We start from the raw sequence: 25,531 nt of genomic DNA on the forward strand, positions 1-25,531 counted from the left end.
ATCATCCCACCCACGGACCATGCTCCCAGAAAGGGAGGAGTGGGTTGCTCCCACGGACCTGCTGAGCTATTGACCCCAGAACATGCTGGAATCCGCATCCCTAGTGCCCATGACTGTGATCTCATCTGGAAACAGGGCTTCTGAAAATGGTCAGCTTGAGGTCACCCTGGACTTGGGGAGGGGGCTAATCCAATGGCTGGAGTCTTCACAGAAGCAAATGTGGACACAGAGATGGAGAGGCAGACAGGGGAAAGAGCATGAGAAGATGAAGACAGAGACCAGGGGCGGCCTGCACAAGCCCAGGGCTGCCCGGGATGCTGGCAAAGCCCAGCTGGGAGGGAGGCTGGCACGGGCCCACGCTCGGGGTTCTCAGGAGCCACTTTGCTTCCTGTGGACCGTGGGCCCCTGGCCTCCAGAAGCAAGGGGGAAGACATTCCCGTTGCTTCAGTCGTTTGCGGGGCTCTGTCGTGGCAGCCCTAGAAAGCTGATGCACCCCCGACACACACAGCTTCAGAATGAAGCCCCGGAACTTTGCGGGCTGTGCCTCCCAAGGGGGGACCCCTGAGTGGCCGTCCAGCCCCAGCGTGCCCATCAAAGTCCTTGCGCTTGCTGGACTGGGCCACTCCCTCATTTCTGCTTGGCCGATGCTTCCTCAACTCTAGACCCAGTCCACACACCTCACTCTCCCTACAGCCCTCCCTGACCACCTGTCCTGGCCCCAGTGCCACAGGGCAGCCACCAGGACCCTGGCCACACCTTGCCCTGGTCTCTGACCCTCAGATCGGCCTCCCTCCAGACGAGGAGCCCCCGTGAGCAGGGACACCGTGTCTACAATTCCAGCAATGGGTCACCCGCTCACAGAATACTCTTTCCTGTACCCGCATCTCCAGAGTCTAAGGATGGCTAGTATTTATTTTTTAATTACTTATTTTTGGTCATGCTGGGTCTTCGTTGCTGTGCTGGCTTTTTTCTGGTAGCAGCAAGCGGGGGACACTGACTGGCTGTGGTGGAAGGGCTGCTCATCACGGTGGCTCCTCTTGTGGTGGAACGTGGGCTCCAGGGCGCCTGGGTTCATTGGTTGTGTCTCCTCGACTCAGAGTTCGGGCTCAGCAGTTGTGTCTTAGATGCTCTGCGGCATGTGGATCCTCCCGGACCAGGAATCGAACCTGCATCTCCTGCATTGGTGGCGGATTCTTTATCACTGAGCCACCAGGGAAGCTGAGGATGGGTTTTAAACTGTAGCCACAGGACAGGTAACTAACCGCCTTTTCCTAGCCTTTCATTTTATGTTAATAAGTGAAGTATATATATTCTTCCAGGAAATTTAGATGAAGCAAATGAAAATCAAGGTGGAATACTCAAGAGTTACTAATTTTTTCGCCTATTAAACTCAGCATCCACGTTTCCTCTTTTTTTCTAGCAATGACAGGATGATCACTGATTCTTATGACGCTCCCATAAACTTCGGTAGTTTTTTAAGTACTTGTTTCCATGGATGGAGGCAGAGAAAGGAGGCTGAGGTGCTTTCTGATGTCATTTTCCTGGAGAAGGCACAAGTGTGGGGCCCACTTACCCAGCACTCAACATGATTTTGGCTTCGAGAGAGTTGAGAACTTCACAAGAGAGAAAACCTCAGCATATACAGATGTGCCTCAAGGGTATCACGCTAAGTGAAATGAGTCATGGACATTGAGACCCAAAGACTGTGTGATTTCACTTCTCATGGAATCTACGAAACAAAAGCAATGAGCAAAGAAAACAAAGCAGAAATAGACATAGTTACAGACAACAATCTTGGTTGTCAGAGGGAGGGGGCTGGGGGATAGATAAAACATGAGAAGGAGATGAAGAGGCACACACTTCCAGCTGTGAGACAAGTTCTGGGATGTAATGTAACATGGAGAATATAGTCAGTAAGAATGAAACACCTTTATACAGTCACAGCTACCATGTGACAAATGATTGGTGGTCTTACTGTTGGTGATCATTTCATAATGTATAAAAACACTGAACCACAATGAAGTACACCCATAACAGTATCCTACTGCGTGTTAATTATAACTCAATTTTTTTAAAAGCTGTGTTCCCAGTGGCATAAGGACCCTCTCCCGTCCACCTCCAATCCTCACAATATTTTCAATCTTCAAGCCAGCAGTCAACTAAGAGTGTAAGAAAGATGGAGCCAGACAGGATTTACAAAAGTAACCTGTATTCCAGCCAAAATATCTTTAAAAAGAAATCCCTTCGAAAGGGGTGGGGGACAAACTACATAAGACACAATACACTTAAAATATGTATTGAAATTACAAATCAAACTTGTCTATACGATTCCAAAGTACAAAACACGACATTAAAAGGCGTTCGAACAGCTCTTTTATACATCACAGTGTGAGTGGCACGAAATGTACTGACATTTCAGAAACACGAACCAAACTTGTTTTGGTTTTTTTTTTGTTTGTTTTTACCACCACTTGTCAAATGCATAATGTATACATGTGCATGACTCATTCATGCATGTTCTTACACAAGAGTAGAATACACCCATGGTAAAATGAGCACGAGATGAGGGAAAGGTTGGGTACCTACCCCTCCCTGAAGGCTGCTGGAATCTCGGAAGACAGAATTGTGCAAACTAAGGAGGGGTGAGCATGGGCTTGGTGCCCCCAAACAGCAGGCTCTCCGGGTCGGGACGCAGCAGTCATTCTGCTTTCATGCACCCCCTTCTTTCCAGCTGGCATTTTTTGGTAACACCAGTCACAACTCTTCATTTTGTTTCCTTTCATAAGGGCTTGGGTTAATGATAAGGAATAAACAAGCTTTGGTATTTTTGAGAGACCTTCAGGAAGCTTTATACATGCAAATGTTTTCCCTTGATGATTTCACTGTGATTTATATATACATAGACAGGTATTTATTAATCAATGAGAATCTGAGAAATAGACCAAAAGAAAAAAAAAAAAAAACCCACCCTGGTTCTTTCCAGTACTCTCATTTTTAAAGACAACCAAGGGAAAATACTCTCTTCTAATTTGCAAAATAACTTGTAACTTTTGGAAAACAGGTGAGAAAGATAAAATCATCTTGGAGTAATTTCTGCATATCTGATAAGCCCCTTTCCCCGGGTCCTATGTGCTAATCAGGAATTGGTCTGGTTCTTAAACTGGTTTTAAGAAACAGTATGCTGTAAAGAGAATCTGTTCCCCTTTAAAAAGATGCCAGAGGGAGCAGACGTGGTTCCTTAGCTCCCCCCGGGGGTGGAGGAAACACTGATGGGCCAGCATTCGGGCCTTAAAATGTTCTCTTTATGCTCAGGTCCTGGGTCGGTCTCTGCTGAGTGATCATCTACAACGATGCCCCTGAAGGCGCTGGTCCTCAGTGACGATGGTAAAGCTGGGCTGGCCAGGCCACAGGACGCAGGGCGGAGCCAGGCTCAGAGCCCAGGCATGGCCAGTGAAACCTCACTGCGCCGTCCGTTCCCAAAGGACTCATATTACCACACCCTCCATCACCCCCACCTGGCCAGGGGCACTCAGCCACGGTCCATCTCTGTGTTCTCCTTCCCCTCCCCACCCCCTCCAGAATTAAAGGCCTCTAAATGAATCAACAGACGTGTGCTTCCACAGGGTCAGTGTGAACACCACCTGTCAAAGGTCATCTTCAATTACAGCCACATCCACAGTGTCAAACACCCAGGCTTTCCTGGGAGTGACAGCAAGGTCAGAACCCACAACACGGGCCATCTTCCCACGTCCTGTGCACACCTGACATCAGGCCCAGTCCATCCTGCGTCCCCACGAACAACAGGGATGGCGTTCCTCGCTGAAAGGAGAGGAGTCGGATGGTGATGCTGCATGTCTCCGAAAGGATCTCAACAAGACCCTGCCGGTGTCTTTCTAGCGAACAGACAGCTTTATTTTTGCTTTTCCTGATCACACCGACCACTCTCAGGCAGGCTTGATGTAAAAACTCAGAGCAAGCAGATGTGACTCAGACCCTGGGTGACCCCAGAATCCCGGTGTGTCCTACCTGGGTCGCACCATGTGCGTTGAACTATCAGGGCTAAAGGCAAAGGGCTGGCAGGGGCTCTGGGTGTGCACGGTCTACCCGTGGACTCCCCCAGGAGAACAGGCGGCCCAGCCTGCTAGGAATGAAAGGGCCTGAGCTCTGGCCCAGGGAAGGCGGCGTTTCCAACAGCTCTGGTCCCCACCTTGAAGGAAGGGGCACTACTGCCTGGACCCCTGGAGGCGATGGGCAGCAGCAAGTACAGACAGGCTGACCTGGGATGGGGAGCTTTGCCCCGTGGACCACTGGACACAGGCCGCGAGCCTGCTGTCTTCCATGAGGACTTTAAAGGGCATTCACAAATTGCAGTGAGCTCTCAAGCCTGGGCCACCAAGCTCATCTTCAGGCCCAGGGCACTGTCGCTCTCTCCAGAAAAGCCATTCCCCACCCCCAGGCCTGACCCTGATGGCAGCACCTCCAGCTACAGAGACTCAGTGCCCCGGCTTCATCCAGGCAGATGGCCCCGGGCATGTTCTTATCGTTAGTGAGTTTTCAAACTGTAGTTATATTGGAGGCTGTTCTGCACATAATTTTGACACAGACTGGCTCCTTAAAATGGCTTCAGTTTCAAAAAGAAAATGAATCCTAGAGCGAAAGAGTGATCCTGTTTCTCCTAAGCTGATTAAATGTTAACAAATAAAAGTCATTTCTCTACCAGAAGGTAATCGAGGACCTGAGATGGATACACAAACGCAGAAGTCAAGGATACAAAACACCACCACGCTGTACAAATGTGCCTGACATAGGCAAACAGCAGAGATAAAAGACTTCATTTTCATTTTACTCTTTCGTGGAATGCTTAATAAGTTTTAAAAAGTTCCACCATGATAAATCCACAACGATCGCCTACTGTGTTTAGAAGTCCTAAGCTGGATGAAATCAGCGTGCTCTTTAAAAGCCACAGTAAAGTCCACTGTCTGTAAAGCACACATTGCCCAGAGTTAACTTATGGAGCCCGGTATGTGTTACTGATCCGGGCATCCGCCTGCCCTGGTCACGGTCACACACAGCTGTAAAAGATCGAGTGGTAATACCCCCTCAATCAAAACAACTCAGTGAAGCGGAAGATTTTTTTCAGCAGGGGCAGTAGGGTAAGCAGCGAGATTTGGAACTGTGTAAGAGAGATGATTTCTCCAGAATAACTCAGTCATTTCAAAAACTGAACATCCAGAAGCTTGTGCCCCAGCCCCCTGCCAGTAAGCCCTTCCCCCGGACTTCAGGGTCACTATTTGATTGGTTTCATCTGCTTGAGGGGACTGACGCTGCAGCCAAACCACAGGGATTCTCGACAAAACTATTACCAAGTAAAACATTTGGTTTCTGAAGACATGAAAAAATATTTGCTGATCCTTGGGTGAACAGAGAGGAGCCCTGTGAGTCGAGTTGAATCACCAGAGAGAGGAAAACAAAAGGCAAACCTAGGGGGGAGATGTTCCTTTAAATGCATCGGTATGTTTAAAGAAATGCAACTGTTTAAAGACACGGGAAACACGCTGATAACAGTATACAGCGTACAGCAATCCCAAAAGTCTCCACAAGCGTCAAGAAAAGACACAAAGAGCACACAAGGCTTCCTAAATCTCCTGCAAAGTGGCCGAGCCAGAAAGGCCATTTAACCATAACTTCTTAAAATCGCACATCTCAAGAGAAGGCATACAATGGTTTTGATGCACCGTGTTGATTTTTCACTACTCGGTTGGGGGTGGGGGGGCGGTGTGGGGAAACGCCTTCTAAAAAGGATTTTACTAAATGCCATTAGTAATAAAAAGAGTTGTCATAAACAGAGTGCTTTTCTCAAGTCAGAACACTCGGATTCTGTCTGAAGTGGAACGCGATCCTTAAAGGACTTCTCTCAGCCACGAGGAGGCGCCAGCTCGAAGCCAGGGAGGAGACAGACTGCACTCTGCATGACAAAGTCCCCTGGGCAACATCGGAGGGTCCCGGTCCAGCGGGACAGGGAGAACGTCGCCGGGGTGGGGGGCGCTCCGCACAGCACCTCCCTTGGTGAGTCTGCAGAGACCCACCCTGTGCGACGCGCCCCACCCACGCCAGCCTTGCCTCCCCCATGCCGGGGGTGACCACACCTGGGGCCTCGGCCGACGACCTGACATCAGTCCCTGGAATCACGGCGTCCTGGCGTGACACTGTGAAGCTCAATGGGGCACATAAGGCAAGAGAGATGTTTAGTGAGAGGGGGACAGCGGGGTGGGGTGGGGGAACCACGCTTCCCGCAGGCGGGGGTCCTGCTCCAGCATCGCACCATTCTCTAGGTGGGCAGAGGGTCGTCGTCACCTTTACTGCACTTGCACTTGCAGCAAAGTACAAACGGAGTGGCCAGGAGCAGGAAAGGGGAGGCCACCAGGAGCAGGAGCCCAAATCCAGCAAAGATGCCCACGACCTGCAAGAAGGAAACAGGAGCAGAGGGTAAGGGGGCTGGTCCATAGGTTCCACAGTGTAAGTACGAGCCACACAACCACCCATTCAGCCATCATCCACCTACCCAGCCATCCATCCACCCACCTATATCCATCCATCCACCTATATCCACCTATATCCATTCATCTATCCATCCATCCATCCATCATCCATCCATGTATACATTCACCTACACCCACCCATCTATCCATTATCCACCCACGTATATCCACCATCTATCCAGCCATCCATCCATGCATCCACTCATCCATCCATCCATTATACGCACAACATCCATCCATCTTTCCATACATCCATCATCTCTCCTTCCACTTGTCCATCCATCTATCCATCTATCTACAACCTGTATCATCCATCCATTCATCCATCAACCCATTCATTCACCCACTCATCATCCACTCACCCATCCATCCATCTGCCCATAGTTATTTCCCTTCACTTCCTTCCTTTCATTCTCCCTCTCTTTCCCCCTTTTCTTCTTCCTTTCCCTTTCCCTCCTTTCATCAAAGTAACCAAACATCCATTCAATTATAGATTCAGTTAGCCATCAAGCATCCTCTGAGCCCAGCACTGTATTAGGTGCTGCGAACACAGAGGCACATAAGACCTCGGTTCTCAGCTACCACCCAGTCTGGGGGAAAGACAGCATGATTACAGCTGATAATAATATAGTTTACAAAAACTGCTATCAGGTTCTGGGTGTAAAGGAGACCCGCAGCCGGACACGTACATGAGCCATGGGCAGGAGAATGTGCAACAGGAAACGGCTGAGATTATAAGGCTTACAAGGAGACGGGTGGTAACAGGAATGACTGGGATAAGGCACTCCATGTGGGAGAGCAGAAAGGCATACACAGGTGCATTAGAGAGGGACCAGATATGGTGCGGCATCACTGACCCAGTGGACGTGAGTTTGAACAAACTCCAGTAGATGGTGAAGGACAGGGGAGCCTGGCGTGCGGCAGTCCATGGGGTAGCCAAGAGTCAGACAACAGTGACTGAACAATAAGACTTGTGTTATTCCTGGAGTTTAAAGTCCAACATGTACTGTTAGAAATTTTGATTTGGTTTAAAACATACGTTGACCCCAAGAGTTGAGTACATAGCAAAGGAAATAAGCCTCAAGTGTACGTATGCTGTCATTCAAATCAGGGAGGGAAGCTGGACAAAGAAGCTGGGAGGCTACCCCTTACCTGGCTCCCTCCATCAGCTGCTACAGCAGGAATCTGAACTGAAGGTGGAGTTCATCTGCCACCTAGTGTTCAGAGTGGTAAGTACGTAAACCCAGGGGCTTGTGGTTCTAATTCTGACTCTGTGTTCACATCTCTGGGCTTCGTGCTAAGTCACTTCAGTCATGTCGGACTCTTTGCGACCCCATGGACTGAAGCCTGCGAGGCTCCGCTGTCCGTGGAGATTCTCCAGGCAAGAATACTGGAGTGGGCTGCCATTTCCTCCTCTGGGGGATCTTCCCGACCCAGGAATCGAACCTGTGTCTCTTATGTCTCCTGCCTTGGCAGGCAGGTTCTTTACTACTAGCACCACCTAGGAAGCAGCTTTCTCAATGATAAACAAATGAAGTAAAACATCTCTGAGGGTTAGTATCAGCTCTGAAATATGATAATATGCTACAGCATCACAGCGGGGTGAACGAAAGTGTCCCTTGACTTCTGATTTTACCTGAAAACTATCACAGGCGCATGCACACAGCTGCACACACACACGTGCACACACACACACACACATCACACGGTGTTTATAAATTAGACTGTGCTTATGCTAAGAGTCCATGCTTTCTGACGAGCTGGCTATGTCCATTTGTCTGAACTTAACGTCAGTAGTGCAATTGTGAGGTCTGAATTCAGATCACACTCGTAAAATCACACACACGGCTATTTCAGAATACGTAAAACCCACAGGAAGGCATTGCTGATCTGCAGGGCACCTTGAACCACCTCAGCCACTAGGAACACACTCTCATTCTCCAGGGAGCCAAGGACTCTTGAATTAAAAACAGACCAAAACCCTTGACCAGATGCTCACATCCTTGGTCAATAAGATGCCTTCGCTTTCACTCAGTCTACCCTGTCTCTTTCTTGGAGTGCTGTCGAACCAGCTAGGTTACCCGTTCGTCTCCAATTGTGATAGTGAAACAAAGCAGGACCCTAAAGGTCCTCGCCCCCGCCCTATGTCCTTTGTCTGCCTTTTGTCTGCAGAAATACTTTAGCCAAAGAACAAGTTTGATCAGAGAAGTGAGAATACACAGAAACAAAGGGAAACAATCAAAGGAGACCAAATAACAACAGTTTAAGTCATTAAGCAAAGTCAAGGACCTTCAGTTCCTCCTCAAGGGCTAGAGATAACATTCCGAGCCAAGTCCTGTGAGCTGTCCTATAGATACTGAACCCCCCACCTGGTGGCGGAGTTAATTACATGATGACTGGACTGCAGTCACGACATGAGCTGCCACAGTTCTGACAACTGTCCTCAAGGAGATGGGAACAAACCAACCCTGGAACTAAAGATTAACTGTACTTAGGACAATCAAGATGATGCTGGTCAGACCACCGATGACCAATGTGAAGGTGACAGACCGAGCTGACTGTGCTGTTTCTGCCCCCTCCTTCTGTCTATAAAAGCTCTTGTCCCCTGATTGCCGAGGGTGGGGGGAAAGTCAGCTTTTGGACAGGTGTTCACCCTTCGCCCTCCCACCCCACCCTATTGCCAGCTTCCAAAATAAAGCAAACTTTCTTTCCAATCAACCTGGCCTCTTTATCGGCTTTTGAGCAGCGAGCAGCCAGGATCCACTTCCATTATAAAAGGAGGAAACAGGTATAGTCAGAAGGAAGTCAGAAAAGAATGAGACAGGAAGCAAATATCTCACAACAAAAATCACCACTTAGTGAGCATCTTATAAACATGTCAGACAGAGATGATATACTGTGGGGACAGAGGATAAAGAGGGAATCACGTGAAACAGGACCCTTCACCCCAGACAAACCCTGGTTTAAAGGAGCGGTTAACCACTCAGACTGTTTCTCAAGGCACCCACTCATCAGGGCAGAGCCTGGTCTGTGTGAGTATCACCAGCCCCCAAGCACAGCCCAGGGGCTCTGCCTTCACAAATGTCCAGTATGGGCATATGGGATGAACCGGGCCAGTGGAGTCCAGGAGGATCTGAGTCCTCTCCCCTAGAGAGAGTTCTTCAACACAACTCCAGGGCTTGGTAGCAGTAAGCCAAGTCAAAGCGATGGTAGAACAATCAGAACACATTATGTTCATTGAAACTGGGCACTGAACATGGCGTGAATGTCGGCCGCATCATAGCCTGAATGCTCGGAGGTCAGGTCAGAGAGGCTGTGTCTGGGGATACAGGGGGTGGCTCCCATGTCTCTTCCCAGCTCTGCATGCAATGGCATCATCACCTTGGCAGCTTGAAACGGCTATCCCAGGAGAGTTGACACCGCAGAAGAGACCAAAACTACAATGTAGCCTGCCCACTGCCCCCACCCCATGGCCAACTGATAACAATTCTCAGAACACTGGCTGCACGTGTGTGTGCTTCAAGGCAGGGGATGGATGAGTTCAGAGGGCCAGCAGCCTGCCTGCTTTACACTGAAGGTGCCTCTGCTCAATTTCACCAGCCCTGAGAGGGGCCTGAGATCAGGGGCGCATCCCTCGTCCCCGTGGCTCCAGGGGTTGCTCAGAGCTGGCAGTGAGCATTTGTCCCTAGAAGGTGCTGACTGATGAGGCCAAGAGGAGCTGGTGGGAGGTGTCCACAGGCTTCTTCCTCAACAATGATGGAGGCCGGGAAGCCCTGTCCGGGTTTCTGCATTTCTTCAGTGCCTGTTATCCAAGTACCTGTTACCACCTCCGCTCACGACCCCAGAAACAACTCACGACCCCAGAAATTAAAAGGCATGAGGGCTGAGGTGTGACCACACAGCCTAGCCTTGTTATCGGACAGGGTGACAGTTTCCACCGGCACTCAGGCACTCCTGGGAAGCTCGCTGTGACTCCAGCCACGTGGAGACACGGGAAGGAGAGAAAACAGCTCCTTGTTCAGAAACAGGGTCTTTACAGAGATTGCTGTTGTTGTTGTTCAGTCTGACTCTTTGCGACCCCATGAACTGCAGCACAGCAGGCTTTCCTGTCCATCACCAACTCCTGGAGCTTGTTCAAACTCATGTCTTTAGAGTCAGTGATGCCATCCAACCATCTCATCCTCTGTCGTCTCCTTCTCCTCCTGCCTTCAATCTTTCCCAGCATCAGGGTCTTTTAAAATGAGTCAGCTCTTCACATCAGGTGGCCAAAGTATTGGGACTTCAGCATCAGTCCTTCCAATGAATATTCAGGGTTGATTTCCTTTAGGATTGACTGGCTGGATCTCCTTTCTGTCCAACAGTCTCTAAAGTGATTTTGGAGCCCAAGAAAATAAAATCTATCACTGTTTCCACTTTTTCCCCATCTATTTGCCATGAAGGGAGGGGACTGGATGCCATGATCTTAGTTTTTTGACAGTTGAGTTTGAAGCCAGCTTTTTCACGCCCCTCTTTCACTTTCATCAAGAGGCTCTTCAGTTCTTTACAGAAGGAATCAGGTTAAGATGACATTCCCAGGAGGGACCCTAATCCATTACAACCGGTGTCTTCACTAAGAGGGACGTCTGGACACAGAGACAAACACACCTGTGAACCAAGGAGCCAGGATCGCAGGGCGCCACCTGGAGCTGGAAGAGGCAGGGGGACCCTCCTGCAGGTTCCAAGGGAGAGAGGCCCTGCCCACACCTCGACTTCAGCCTCCTGGCCTTTAGAACTGCGCGAGAGTCTGTTTCTGTTGTTTGGTGTCTTATTCCGGTGTAGAGGGGGCGGGGGAGCCCTGGAGCTGGCCGTGCTGGCCCGGAAGGCAAAATAAAATGCAGCTCAAATCCGCTCTCACATAGAGGTCAACAGACTGGCCCTCGGGCTGGATGGAGTTCACAGTCCATTGTGCTTTTTTTTGTTCTTACAACTTTATGGAGCTATAACTTACATACCTTACAACTCAGCCACTTAATACCCAATTTATGGGTTTTAGTGCACTCAGAACTGCCCAACTTGCACCCCAGTCAATGCCACCTGCTGCTTTTTAAAAGCGATTTCCTGGAATGCAGCCACGGGCCTTTTTGACACACTGTCTGTAGCACCGGCCTCGCTACTAGGCGGAGAGGACAGCTGCAAAGCCGGACTGTCTACCATTGGCCGGCCAGAGACCCGTTGGCCCTGCCAGGGGGTCTGCAGTGGAGATCACGGGAGAAGCACAGTTACAGGCAGCCTGTCTCTGTTCCTAGGAAACCCCTGAGACTCGGTTCCTGCGACTCCTAGATGGCCTGCCTCGGGGCTGTGCTGAGACGTGCTGAGAACAAGGCTGGAGCCCACTGAGGCTCTTCCCTACCCCAGGAGCTGGCCTGCACTGACACCTGCCTGCCGGTCCCCTCAGGGGCTTCCCTCCACGCCCACAGCACACCTGAACATCATACCATGGCCTGCAATGCCATGGGGTCCACCCTGATCATCTCTGACCACTGCTACCTCCTCTTGCTCTGTTCGCATGGACCTCCATGCCACACTTCTGCCCTTCGGCCCAACGCTATCCCCTCTGCCTAGACTGTCCCCCTGTATGAACTGTCCCTCCTCTGGCTGAACAGTCCCCTCTCCCCTGTCCCACCTACTCCCACCACCAGCTCCCCATCACTCAGTCCTTGGCCATAGGCACCACCTCCAAGAAGCCTTCCGGGCCGCACCATCTAAAGACCCCTCCCAATCACCCCTCCCCTACAGCTCAATTCACACCCTATACTGCTCCTGGCTCACTGTCCCTACAGGAGATGTGCAGCCATAAGGGAAAGCTCCATTGATCTCCTTCACCAGCGTGTTTCCAACTCTTAGAACAGCTCCAGGCACACAGGAGGAAGTAAACATCTGCTGAAAGTATGAATAACCCCACCGACCAGCTGCCTAGACATCACCGTGCGGGGACCTTTCCATCCCTTCCCTCTCATCCCTCCCTATGGCTAACGCACTCACCCGGGGGCCTCTATGGGAAGCTCTTCAATAAGAGCCAGCAAGGACGGACCATGCGCAGTAGGTCATGACCAAGGCCAGGAGTAGGCACAAGCAATCGGATGTCTGATGTTGAAGAACCACCGTGTGTTAAAACGTGGGGCGTATTCATGTTAGGTAAAGAATCTACCTGCAATGCAGGAGACCTGGGTTCGATTCCTCAATCAGGAAGATCCCCTAGAGAAGGAAATAGCAACCCACTCCGGTATTCCTGCCTGGAGAATCCTATGAACAGAGGAGCCTGGCAGGCTATAGTCCATGGGGTCGCAAGAGTTGGACATGACTTAGCGACTAAACCACCACCACCACCATTCATGTTAGGCAGGCCTATCAAAAGCATAATCTCAGTCCAGGAAAAACTCTGGCAGCTACCACATTTACTAGCTGTTTTTCTATATGGGAGATCTTTGATCAGCTGGCAAGTCTTCTGGAAATGACACACACAGGTCCTGTTTCTCTCTCTCTCTCTGTGTCTCTGTCCCCAAGATCAAAACCCCAGGTGCGCCGCCTCCTACCTGTGTCCGATGCCAGATGACAGATGCCCTGGAGTGGCCCAGCTTGTTCCTGCAGGGCCCTTTATCATAATGGATCAGGAGGAAGTCGTCCTGCAGAGGGAGAGAAAGAACAGAGGTGGATGGGATGGCACGCTCCACTCAGTGCGTCCTGCCTGCTCCTGAGGTTTGCAGCAGACTGTCATATTCCCTCTTTCCTTTCCTAATATTTAGAACTAGAGTTCCTATCTCACATATCCGATTGAGAAGAAAGAAAACCTACTGACTGATTCTGGCTGGCCATCCCAGACTCCTCTCTGCTGAGTGCTCCAGAGTCTGAGTTCAAGTGCGGTGAGAATTCTTTACAGGAAAGAAGCTGCTTATCTTTTTGAATTAATACAAAGACTAATTAATACAAAAAATTACTTAATACAAAAATGAATACAAAAAACTAATTAATACAAAAATACAAAAAATAATTAATACAAAAATACAAAGACTACACTTTTTCAATAAATGGTAAAGACCATGTTGTTTATACCTGTGCATTCCCCAGAATAAAAATGTAGAATTATTAAAACAAAGAATTAATTAATACAAAAACTAATACAAAAAACTAATTAATACAAAAATTACTACAAAGACTAAACCTTTTCAATAAATGGTGCAGACAGTGTCGTCTATACCTGTGTATTCCCCAGAATAAAAATGTAGAATTATTAAAGAAAGTTATTCCAAATAATGGAGGGGGAAATGGCAACCCACTTCAGTATTCTTGCCTGGAGAATCCCAGGGACAGAGCAGCCTGGTGGGCTGCCGTCTATGGGGTCGCACAGAGTTGGACACGACTGAAGTGACTTAGCAGCAGCAACAGCAGCAGCATTCCAAATAAACCGTATTTTTAAATGAAAAAAAAAAAAAGAAAAAAACACTCAAAACGAGGGAACACGGACAACAGCAGAGGAAGCGAGTTCATGGGAAGGGGCTGCAGTCAACCCAGCCTCCTGGCCTGCCTCCCTTCTCCGTGACCGAAGGCTCACAGGCCACGAGAGGGAGCCCTGCTCCCACTTCGGCCCCCGTCCAAGCCTGGCTCCGGCTCCAGGAATCCGCGCTGATGCAGGGCTTCTGAAGAAGTAGGTCAGAGGCTGGGCCGCTCTGGGAGCCGCCAGCAGCCCTGGGGCTGAGCTTTCTTCCCCAGAGTCCCTGCCTTCCCGGCTTCCTGCTGCCCTGGCAGAATTACTCCCAGATGAGATGACTTCCGGTGTGTGTACTGTCCATCCTCGGCCTGTAGCACCAGCCTTCTTGCCCGGAAAGTGCTTCTTCTCTGCTCAGACCAGAAAACGTTCTCATGGCTCAAGAGCTGGCAGGAGACCAGTCTTCCGTCCACAGTTCACCCGACTGTCTAGAACGGAGAGGCGACTCCCTTCCGATTTGGCGGAAACGTCCTGCCCACCCCCCACCACACCCCCACCTTCACCTCCATCACCTGGGAGTCTTCACCAGACTGGCAGGGGCTCCTGGAGTTGGACCCCTGAAGCAATGTCAGCCTTGGTAACTACATCACCAGCTCGGAGCTTGGCACCCAGACCTCAGCAAGCAGGAACTGAGGTGCAGGAGGGCATCTTCTGTACAAACCCCTCTGCTCCTCCATTAACAGGAGGGGCTGTTTTCTCTCCTATCACCCACAAAGAGAACCAGCTCAGCAAGCAGCACAGAAGGGAGGCCCATGCTGTTTCTTCATGTAACCGAGAGTATGAACAGAGCCTCTTTCAGAGAGAAGAGGAAATAAGCCCAGCCCAGCGTGTCTGAGACAGGAGGCCATTCCTCTTGGAGCCGGGCAGAGCTGGTCATGGTGATGTCCCTTAGCATCCCCACAGGTGGCACTGCCTGGGAGCCCTCCTCTGGTCCTGGGAACCGCCAGCCTCTGGTCTGATGACCTCACAGGTCAGCCTCCTGGAGCCTGACTGGGTCCTGGAACAGCAGGAAATTCTGGTTTTGGGGGGTGGTAGTGAGCTGCCTTCCAGGGAGGTGGGCGGTCCCAGCCTGCCACCTCTCACTTCACCCCCCAGTACCAGCCCCTCAGCTGTCCAGGAGAACACGGGCAGAGATGAACACACAGCTCAGCCGGCCGGGGATGTCTTCTCAAAGCCGTTTCTGATGACTTGTGTCCACTGGGCACTCTCTCTTCCTTGAACTCCTCATTCTATGTTCTTTCACTCACATACCATGGAGGTTAACTTTTCATCCAGGGTCTCATTTTGCCAGGCTGCTCTTCACAAAGTCTTGCTCCGGAGGCTCACGGATACTCTCTGGATTTGTCTTCTGAAACACAAGGCTAACTGTGCTATCTCGCCCAGCTATGAAGCCTGCAGGGATCTCCTCCAGCAAAGCTGCACAAACCCTGTTACTCGTTACAGTCACCGGGAGCCTTTGGGACTGCAGCTCCTGACTCGGGGTCCAGATGCCCCACGTGGCTGTCATCAACCTGCCGTGGACCAGTGCTTGGGGGCTATGAGCCCCTGTGATGGAGGTCAACCTCCATCTCGGCCCAGAGACCCCAGTCACGGCCCGCACCTCGGCCAGGCCCAGGCCACGAACAGCTCACAGCTTCCTCACCACATCCTGTTCTTTGGAGGTGGCCGCCTCCCACACTCTGCCCTCTGCCTGGTCAGTGAACTCTCCATCAGCTATGCCCACACCGTTGACGCCCCTGGACCCAGGGACCAACCCCACCCCTGGAGGGGCTGCCGGAGACCCCACACGCACCGGCTTGTGGCTCCGCCCACAGGGACCTAGTGCTACCAGGGGCTTCTTGATTGCGGGGTCACCAGCTCCTCGGGGTCACAGACTCTGCCGGCCTCAACTTGGCAGTGCCCCTCTTCATGCAGAGCAGAGCTGCTGACACTCACGGCACATTTCCTGAACAAAACGAAAGTTTTCCCCCTGACAAAAGCGCTGGAAGATGCTTTCACAATGTAACAGTGATTTCATTGTGACCTTAAGTTCCTGAATGAAGGCCTGGGGAATAACCACCGCAGAGCCTGCCAGGAACCCAGGTGGACGGTGAGCATGAACGTTTCCTTCACATTGTTCAGAGGAGCCACACCAAGCTCCTGGGTGGACACAGAAACAATGGAGCTGGCTACAGAGCTCGGGCGGCCAGATGCTCAGAGACGAATGAATGAACTCAGAGCAGCCCCACCACGGAAGGCCTGAGACTTCCTGTCCCACTCTGAGTCGGGTCTGCCTGACGGAAGCTGGTCTAACCCACGTGGTGGGGTTTGGAGTCTGAAAGACTGGAGAATGGATGCTGGGTCTGTTCCTCACTCCTTCGGGGCTTTGGGAAAAGATCCCTAACCTTCGTGGGCTTCTTAAAAACAGGAAATACCTCTCACGCCGGAATCTGATGCCTGATGATCTACGGGGGAGCTGATGCAATAACCATAAGATGCACGACAAATATAATGCCCTTGAATCATCCCCAAACCATCCACCCTCCCACCACAGTGCATGGAACTGGTCCCTGGAGCCAAAAAGGTTGGGGATGGCTGGATGAAGTAACAGGTATGCAGAGCAAGGCACAGAGGCTGCATATGACCATCACTTCATACGTAGTAACTATTCACTCACCCCAAAAGAAAGAGAGTGAGTGGGTCCCCCCTGATTGTAAGTAGTGACTGTGGGGCCAGCAGTGCAGCAGATGAGCGGGTGCGGTCCAGGGTCTCCCCTGTGAGGACTGGGGGCCGGGCCCAGCTGGGTGGGCGGTTGAGGACCAAGATGGAAGGCAGCGCCAGAAGATGAGGGCTAACTCCGTGAGGCGCAGGGGCGCTCAGGAGCTGGTGCGGGGAAGGAAAATTCCCCGGGAGAGATGGAAGACCTACCAGCTCTGTCTCCACTCCGGACACGCTGTTGCTTCCAGACTTGGTTCACACACTTACTTTGAGTCATGGCTACTGTCCTTGATTGACCGTCCCAGAGCAGACTCCCTGTCCTTCAGGGTCTGCTTTCTGTGGCCACAGGGTCACTAGGCAGCAACTGCTCATCTACAGAGAAAAACAGGACACTCCTGGCCCCAAGGATGCCGGCTTTCAAGGAGGAAATTGCTGCCTTGGTCCCTTGGAGCCTGGAAACAATGGGGTCTCTTGCTGGCAGGAAGTGTGCTTTAGAACTGAGTCAGCCAGACACACGGACGTACAGACAGGGTGTCTCTCCAGAGACCAGAGCAGAGAGAGAACAACCTTGGGCTCAAAGGAGATAGGTCAAGGGGATGTCAAGGTCGCAGGAGAGGTCACAGCAAAGCTATGGTCTCTCTGGAAGTCAGGCTCTGTGTCTGTCCACGTCTAATACTTCCCCCCAGAATCCACTGGGAAGTTTGATAACATGTAGTTAAAACCGGTGTTTCACTTCCTTTCCCTTTTAGGAAAAGTTGATAAGGAATGGGAAATTGCGGGACAGAGAATAGATAATATAATATAAATTAATGATCAGTTTTCAAAAAAAAATACAGTGAAGTGTAAAATTATACATATTTATATAATATAGAGAGACTATGTATGATATATAGGATTATATAATACAGAAGACTATGTGCTGAGTCGCTTCAGTCGTGTCTGACTCTCTGCAATGCCATGGACTGCAGCCCGACAGGCTCCTTTGTCCATAGGGTTCTCCAGGCCAGAATACTGGAGTCGGTTGCCGTGTCTTCCTCCCGGGGATCTTTCCGATATACAGAAAGACTGTGTATAGACTGAAAAGTGTTAGTCGCTAAGGCATTTCTGGCTTTTTGCAACCCCATGGACTGGAAGCATTTCAGGCTCCTCTGTCCATGGAATTCTCCAGGGAAGAATACTGGAATGGGTATCCATTCCCTTCCCCAGAGGATCTTCCTGACCCAGGGATCAAACCCAGTTCTGCACTGCAGGCAGATTCTCCACAACTGAGACATTAGGGAAGCCCCATATACATATATATATATGTATATGTATGTATGTATATATATATATACGTGATACATAGAGAAACCATATACATATAGACTTTGAAGACCATACGGACTTGGTAATGCTTCAGATATCATTCTAAATATCCCCTTCCCATTGCACAAAGTCAGTGAACAAACCTATTATTGGTTTTAAGTTAAAGAAAATTAACCTTGCCAAAGTGATTTATTCAACTTGCTTAGGAAAGGAAAAGGAAACCTCCAAGACAGAAAGACGGCAATATACTCCCCAGATTTGTTCAGTTACACAAAGATCTCCTATACATTTAGTGATTTTAAGTTAACAAAGGGACAACAGGCTTTTCGAAAGAAAAAAACAGAAAGAAGCAATCTGTGTAATATTTTTATAGGTGGCCTTTGAATTACAGACCTGTTAGCTTATTCAAGCGTCCATCTCAAACAGACATTTTCTTCTCGACAGTCTCTAGACCTGTCCATCTTGGGACAGGCAAGCTTTCAAAGTTCTGCCACTTTGCACACTGTTAAGAATGCTTTTTCCTTCACCTGTGCGGCCTGAGTTGACCCTTCTTTGCAAGTATGTATAAAGCTGAATCACTTGCGATAACCTCTCAACAGGAGACTCACCCAAACACGGTGCTCTGACTGCAGGTGCTCGGGATGAGAAGGAGCAGCTGTCAGACAGGTGAGCTCCCATTAAGGTAAACATGGGGCCGTTCTGACCTCCTTTTATTCTAATTAAATCTTAATACTATTATGGGGTGGGCTGGATCCATCCAGGACACACCTTTGCTGCAAAGGACAGATAAATATAAAGCCATCCCTTTATGACATATGACTCAATAGGCTTTGACTGTCACCAACTATAACGATTTTAATAGATGATTAGTTCTGTTTGATCATAGGTGGCTCAGACGGTAAAGGATCTGCCTGCAATGCGGGAGACTGGAGTTTGATCCCTGGGTCAGGAAGATCCCCTGGAGAAGGGAATGGAAACCCACTCCAGTATTCTGGCATGGAGAATCCCATTCTCCAGAAGCCATAGTCCATGTGGTCACAAAGAGTCGGACGTGACTAAGCCACTAACACACTGTAGAAACAGATGTACAAATAAACTCTTATAAAATTGGAGTCATAATGTCATCATGTTGGCAAGATGCCCACTCCCAATACAGATGAGAAAGTGAACAGGAAGCTGGAAAGAAGTATGGTCTGCCTTAGGCCTGGGAACTCCAGAAAAGGCAGGGACTTGAGATGGGGTGGGCCTAGCACCCCTGGCAGGATCTCCCTGTGAGACAGACAGCACAAGGTACATCTGGGAGAAGAGGCCGTATGAGGCCAGATGGCAGAGGATCCATATGTTCCTCGGCCCTGCAGGCGACACGACTGTCACTGAAGCAACTGCTCTGTCCCTGGCATCCGTGGCCCTCTCATCCTTGCTCTTCCAGGAATGGTCCCTGCGATGGACTGCTTGTGTTCCCCCCTATCCAAAACTCCTATGGGGAAGCCCTAATGTCCAGTGTGATGGGATTTGGAAGCAGGGCCTCTGGGAGGTGATCAGGTTCAGATGAGGTCATGAGCTGCAGCCCCCTTGATGGAATTCGTGTCCTTGGAGGAATAGGAAAGGGTCCAGAGGGTCCTCTCTCTGCCGGGTGAGGCCACGGGAAGAAGGTGGCCGCCTGCACACCAGGAAGAGGGTCCCGAACCCAAGCCCGCCGGCTCTCAGACATCCAGCCCCCACAAGCAAGAGATCAGCAACCAGTTTAAGCTCCCTGGTGGTGGGGATGATTCGGTTTCAAGCCTGAGCTAAGACAGCCCCACAGGCAGAAACCTAAGATGCTGAGATCTACCCACTCCCTGAAAACCCAGGCTGAAGCCCACCCTGCCCTCTTGGAGCTCCTGCACCAACTCCCGTCTTCTGACACCACTGCATCTCATGAGCTTGTATTTTCACAGGCACAGAATAAGCACCTGACGGCATGACTTCTATGGCCCAGGAGCGCCCCCTTAGTCGCCGTGCAGTGGCTCGGCCATGCCTCCTGCTCAGCCTGCCCCACGAAGCACCCCACCACCCAACTGGTACTCACATCCAGGGACTCGAGGCAGTACCAGCAGAAGGCGTGTTTGCAGTTCTTACACATCATCTGGGCACAGCCTTCGTCCCGCTCGATGTAGACCTTGCACTTGGGGCAGCGCTTGATTGGTGCGTCGTCCTCGTCCAGCTTGAAAGCAGAGCTGAAGCAGGAGAGACCCTGTCAGGCTGTGCTCGGAGGCTCCGGGGTGACCTGCCAGCAGGGGCCACCCCGGAATCATGAGCTCAAGTAGCTGAGGGGCTGAGGTTGTGTGTGTGCTCAGTCGTGTCTGACCCTCTAAGACCCCAGGGACTGTCACCCACCAGGCCCCTCTGTCCAGGGGATTTCCCAAACAAGGATACTGGAGTGGGTTGTTATGAAGTCACTTGTTATTAAGTGAAATAAGTCAAAACCAAAGAATCTCAAACTCTGGAAAATAATCACCAAAAAAAAAAGAAAAAACTGAATCAGCAACTATGGGGGAAAAAAATGAGCAAGGTCAGCACAGATCTAAATTTAGATGTGTACAGACAAACCAAAGAAAACAGGGCAGAGGCTTAGAAGGGAGGTCTAATTTTATATCTTTATTCATATATTCATATACTTTCCAAAAGGTTGATAATACATAGTATGCTCTTTGTTATTATCAAGGAAAAAAATGTTAAAAACACACACATGCTAATCATTTACTTAGATCTATTTGGTGTCTGTACAAAATTGTTTTCCTGAGAGGTCTGGGCAGGCCACAGGGGTGAGCATAGACGGACTGAAGCCCAAGTTCAAGTGCAGCTCTTCTGCACATGGGCTGGGTGGCAACCTCTCTGAGCCCCAGCTTCTGGTTGGTGTGAGTATGGCAGACGGGATTATGCATGAAGGGCACTGGGCAGGGCAAGCCTGGGTGAAGTGCCCAGTAAGTGGCAGCGAGGGTTCTATGCTGCTCACAAAATGACAACCTAGGTATCTTTCTAGGTTTAACTGTAGAAGGACGCCCAGCCCATGCTGTTAAATTTTATGTCAGCTGAAAATGCAGAGTCATCTGAAGAAGTGGTTCAAATTCACCGATCATGGGGTGAATTTGCTATATCGTTGTGAACTCATGGCATTTACCAAGGGGAACATGATTCTCCACAGAACTGAGCAGATTGTGCAGAACCTAAAGAATTTATGAGTAGAGATTCACTGAAATTGAGAGCCAATTCTGGCATTTTGAATACATTCTGACTGCAGGACCTTCCACGAGCATCATAATGACTGTAAGGGTTAAATATGTCATCACTTTACATGGTTATCTGAGGACCGGTGAGCTTCCAAACAATTACACAGGTTTCCCTGGTGGCGTAACAGTAAAGCATCTGCCTGCAAGACAGGAGACCACCTGCAATGCAGGAGACGCAGGTTTGATCCCTGGGTCGGGAAGATCCCCTGAAAAAGGAAATGGCAACCTACTCCAGGATTCTTGCCTGGGAAATCCCATGGACAGAGGAGCCTGGCGGAATACAGTCCATGGGGTCACAAAAGAGTCAGACACAGTGACTAAACCACCACCAACAACAAACGATTATACCCTTGGGGTCTTCCTAAGCTCGAGACTCTTCCACTGTGAGGTGTGCACCAGTTTAACAGGTTCTGTTTCATTCATTAGTACAAGGTGACCAGGAAAGACACACTGGAAGGTACCTGGTCTCCCCGGGAAGGAAGGTGATGGGCATGGTCTCCGGGCAACCCTGGCCAGGGTGCCAGCTGGCTTTGCAGGCAGAACAGAACTCCGTGTCACAGGCTTTGCACTGGACCAGCTGGGGGGTGTGCAGCCCCATCTCCTGGAGTTGGCACACCGCCTGGCACGTAGACGCCGGGCACCAAGTCCGACAGGGGTCCAGGAGCACCTCTGACACAAAGAGAAAAAACGGGCGAGTCAGGGTCTGCAGGACCAGGAAACTGACAGGGCTTAGGACAAACAGACACACCAGCACACAGCTTTTCATATTTAAGGGAGAAAAGAAAATCAAGGTCAGATATAACATGCCCTTTAGGATCTGGGACCCACCTGGGGGTGCCTCCTCCCTCCAGCCACTCCCCACTCCCTAGCCCACTCGCATGGTGGGAGAGCAAATCCCCAATTACCCCCCGAGTCCTCAAGGCTCAAGAGCCCCATCCTGGAAACCCCGTGGTCCAGCCAGCACCTCCTGCCCCCACCTGCCTGCCCTGAGACACGGGGTTGCCACAGCAACCCGTCTGAAGGCTCACAGCCTTGGGCGGGGTGTGCTGTGGGCACCCTGAAACGCTGGGTAAGGATGGAAGGATAAGATGAAAAGGAGATGGCTGGCTCTTCTTTTCATCAAAGGGCGTATCCGCCTACAACGGTTTCCATCCCAAATTCACATCAAAACCCTGAGCTAAGGACTGTGTGAAATTCATTCTTCGACAGCCGGTTTTCCCTCTGAAGTTGAGCCTGATTTAATGAAATTAGTGAGAAAGCTAATTTTGAAAAACAGGACCCGTGACAGTCACATGCCTTCACATCTGCATCCACATCTCACGTTTCTTTAAATAAAGGGTCCTGAGCTACCCCACCACCACCACAGTGAGCCTGATGATGGGTCCTATGGGCCCTCTGTCAAGTGTGACTGGACTCTCAGTGCTGGGCCGCGGGAGGGAGCACCCAACCAGAACCCACACGGATGCTGATGCCAGGCCAAAAGGCGAGGAGGCCAAAGGATTACAGGGTGTTTGCAAAGGGCTCCAAGTCGGCCACTGATTTGCAAGCTGTTCCCAGGGTCACTCTTGAGAAGGAACGGACTGTATTTCGCTGTGAACCTAGAAGCAATGAAAGGCTCTTCTAGGCCATATGACTGGCCAATGCCGGAGTGGGCTGGTTCACCCACATCAGAGACGGAATATGTAGACACCGGGACCCCCAGCAGGCTGCAGCTGTCATGGGCTGCAGGCGGGCTGGGCTGCCCCTCAACAGGCATGTGTTTGCCACGTTCCCTGAACTGGAAGCCAGATTCAGCCCTCAAGTTCCTGTCGGGTACCCACAGACTGAAAACCACCTTATCATCTAATTCTGATGGTGAGTATTTCAGTCTTTAAGGGCCATGAGGTCTCTATCCAACTACTCAGCTCTACTTCGGAAGGACAAAGGCAGCTGTGTTGATCTGTAAAGGAGTGTTTCAATAAAACTTTATTTACAACACCAAGCCAGGGGCCAGGCAAATTTGGCCCAACAGCCATGGTTAGCTGACTCCTATCCTAACTATTTTAAAAAGGTGAATTAATCAATAGCACCTAGGGGCTTCCCAGGTGGCTCAGTGGGTAAAGAATCTGCCTGCAATGCAGGAGATACAAGCAGATGCAAATTTGATCCCTGAGTCAGGAAGAGCACCCAGAGGAGGGTATGGCAACCCACTCCAGTATTCTTGCCTGGAGAATCCCATGGACAGAGGAGCCTGGTGGGCTATGGTCCCTAGGGTCGCAAAGAGTTAGATACGACTAAAGCAGCTGAACACAATCAATAGCACAAAAACTATCAAACCGGTAGGTCCAGCAGAAGGTTTAGAAGACTTGCTAATACAAAGGAACTCTGGCATCCAGGAAAATGTGATACTTTCTCATCGATGTTTATGATAATAAGGTAAAATTTCCTGAGGCCTCAGTGGTGAGTGAATGTGTAAAACGAGGTCTTGTCATCAGCTGAGAGTGTTTGCTTTTGTAAGACTGTTTCTGGCTGCCAGATCCAAGGAGGTGGTTTTGTGGGGAAAATGCACGCATGTGGGGACAGCGGTCTGCGGGTTCCCACGCTGAGGGGGCAGGAGAAAGAAGGACGGAGGGATGAACGGTGCCCTGGGGCACAGGGGGGAGGGGGGAGGAAATGCCAAAGGCTGTTCTCCCAGAGTGCTGTGCCTTTTACCTGGTGGCCCTCCCCTGCCCCCATCTGGATTTCTCTACCAGCAGTTCTGGCTCCAGGCTGGGTGGGCCCGGACCTGCCTCACCTACATCACAGGGCCCCCCACAGGCACGGCCCCCCCAAGGACGGCATTGCAGGATGTGGGCACTCAGCCTGCAAAGACTGCAGGACACGTGCAGATAAGCTACATCCTCCTCTGAGTCAGCTTCCTGGCTGACTTGACAGTGCTCAGTGCGGGTCCACCTGAGCCCCTAAGGAGACACCACTGCCCAGTTCAGGTCCTTCCAGTCTCCACGGCGCTCCCTTCCTGCTCTCAGCAGCCTGTGACATGAGGAGGGGACCGGCTTTTCCAAGGTCTCTTCCTGCCTCTCACCATTGGGCGGCATCTCCCGGTCACTCCTCTCAGCACCGCACATGTAGCCCTGATTATAGGATGCGGTGCGCAGCAGAGGAGACCTAGTTAGTGTTTCCATGGTAACTACTTGCATCGTGTGACTTGTGTCCTCTTGGAGCTGTGAGAGGGCACTGCCCATCCCCATGGAAGAGACTCCCTGTGGCAGACGGAGGGCAAACACCCCGCCCCACTGAGCTGCCAGCTCAGAGCCCCCTTCTCTCAGTGCTGCCAGCACCCCCCACCCCAAGAGCACAACCCAGCTCTGCTCTCGGACGTCTATTAAAATTCTACAAGATCCCTCTGCTGCTGGAGTCTGCCCGCTGGGTGTGCAAGATGGGACACAACCAACAGGAAGATCCACACTGGGCACCAGCACAGCTTTTCTTTCCAGAATGTGTTTATGCATATATATTGATGTCTATCTGCCTATCTACCTATTTATCTATCCATCACATCTATATATTTATATATACTATATATACCATACTATCACATCTATATACTATACATTAGATATATTATAGCCGATATGTTATAAATATTATACACATTGTATCTAGTATGTATACATGAACATATTTGTACCTAATATATTTTCAAACAAAGCAAGAAGTGTATTTTCTGGCACAAGATGAAGAAACAAATCTACCTCTATGTACCTTATGTATCTATCTCCCCGAGATAGATACATAAAGAGAAATAAAGTAAGTCCCTAACAGCCATACTTATCAAAAAGCCCAAGACTCTTGTAAAAGGTGTTCTTCTTTCTTAAACACAATTGTCCTTTGAGAAACATGCTGTGCAAAATTGTCCTTTGAGAAACATGCTGTGCAGGGCGGTGGGTCCTCGTCCCTTATGCTGCTCCAGCTCCCACTGACCCAGAAATGTAAGCAAGCACTGTAGCATGGTCAGTGCCCAAAAAGGAACTCGTGTGTAACGCCACAGGGCGTGACCTTCCTGGGAAGCCTGTAGCTCCCAGCTTTGGGGGTCTTACAGCTGGCAAACGAAGTGCTCAGAAGAGACCTCCTCCCAGAACCTCCCTCCCAGCGTCCTGATCCCCAAGGACCCTGGCTGGAAGACTGGGGACGCTCAGGTTAAAATAAGGCTCTGATATGAG

At 50.4% G+C, this 25,531-nt stretch overlaps 1 protein-coding gene across 6 annotated transcripts in view; it reads right to left on the minus strand.

Annotated features, from left to right (window-relative positions):
* Positions 1-2,192: 2,192 nt before the first annotated feature.
* The window catches only part of RNF144A (ring finger protein 144A), a 128,776-nt gene continuing 105,437 nt past the window's right edge, over positions 2,193-25,531 (minus strand). For all 6 annotated transcript variants that reach the window (XM_061433387.1, XM_061433385.1, XM_061433381.1 and 3 more), the window contains 4 exons: positions 21,794-22,001; positions 20,132-20,279; positions 13,112-13,201; positions 2,193-6,460 (listed from right to left, as the gene is read on the minus strand). In XM_061433387.1, coding sequence (XP_061289371.1) covers positions 6,329-6,460; positions 13,112-13,201; positions 20,132-20,279; positions 21,794-22,001 — 578 coding nt within the window. In that variant the 3' untranslated portion in view covers positions 2,193-6,328. The remainder of the gene's footprint in view (positions 6,461-13,111; positions 13,202-20,131; positions 20,280-21,793; positions 22,002-25,531) is intronic.

This window comes from Bos javanicus, chromosome 11 (assembly GCF_032452875.1).
Source record: "Bos javanicus breed banteng chromosome 11, ARS-OSU_banteng_1.0, whole genome shotgun sequence".
Taxonomy (NCBI): Eukaryota; Metazoa; Chordata; class Mammalia; order Artiodactyla; family Bovidae; genus Bos; species Bos javanicus.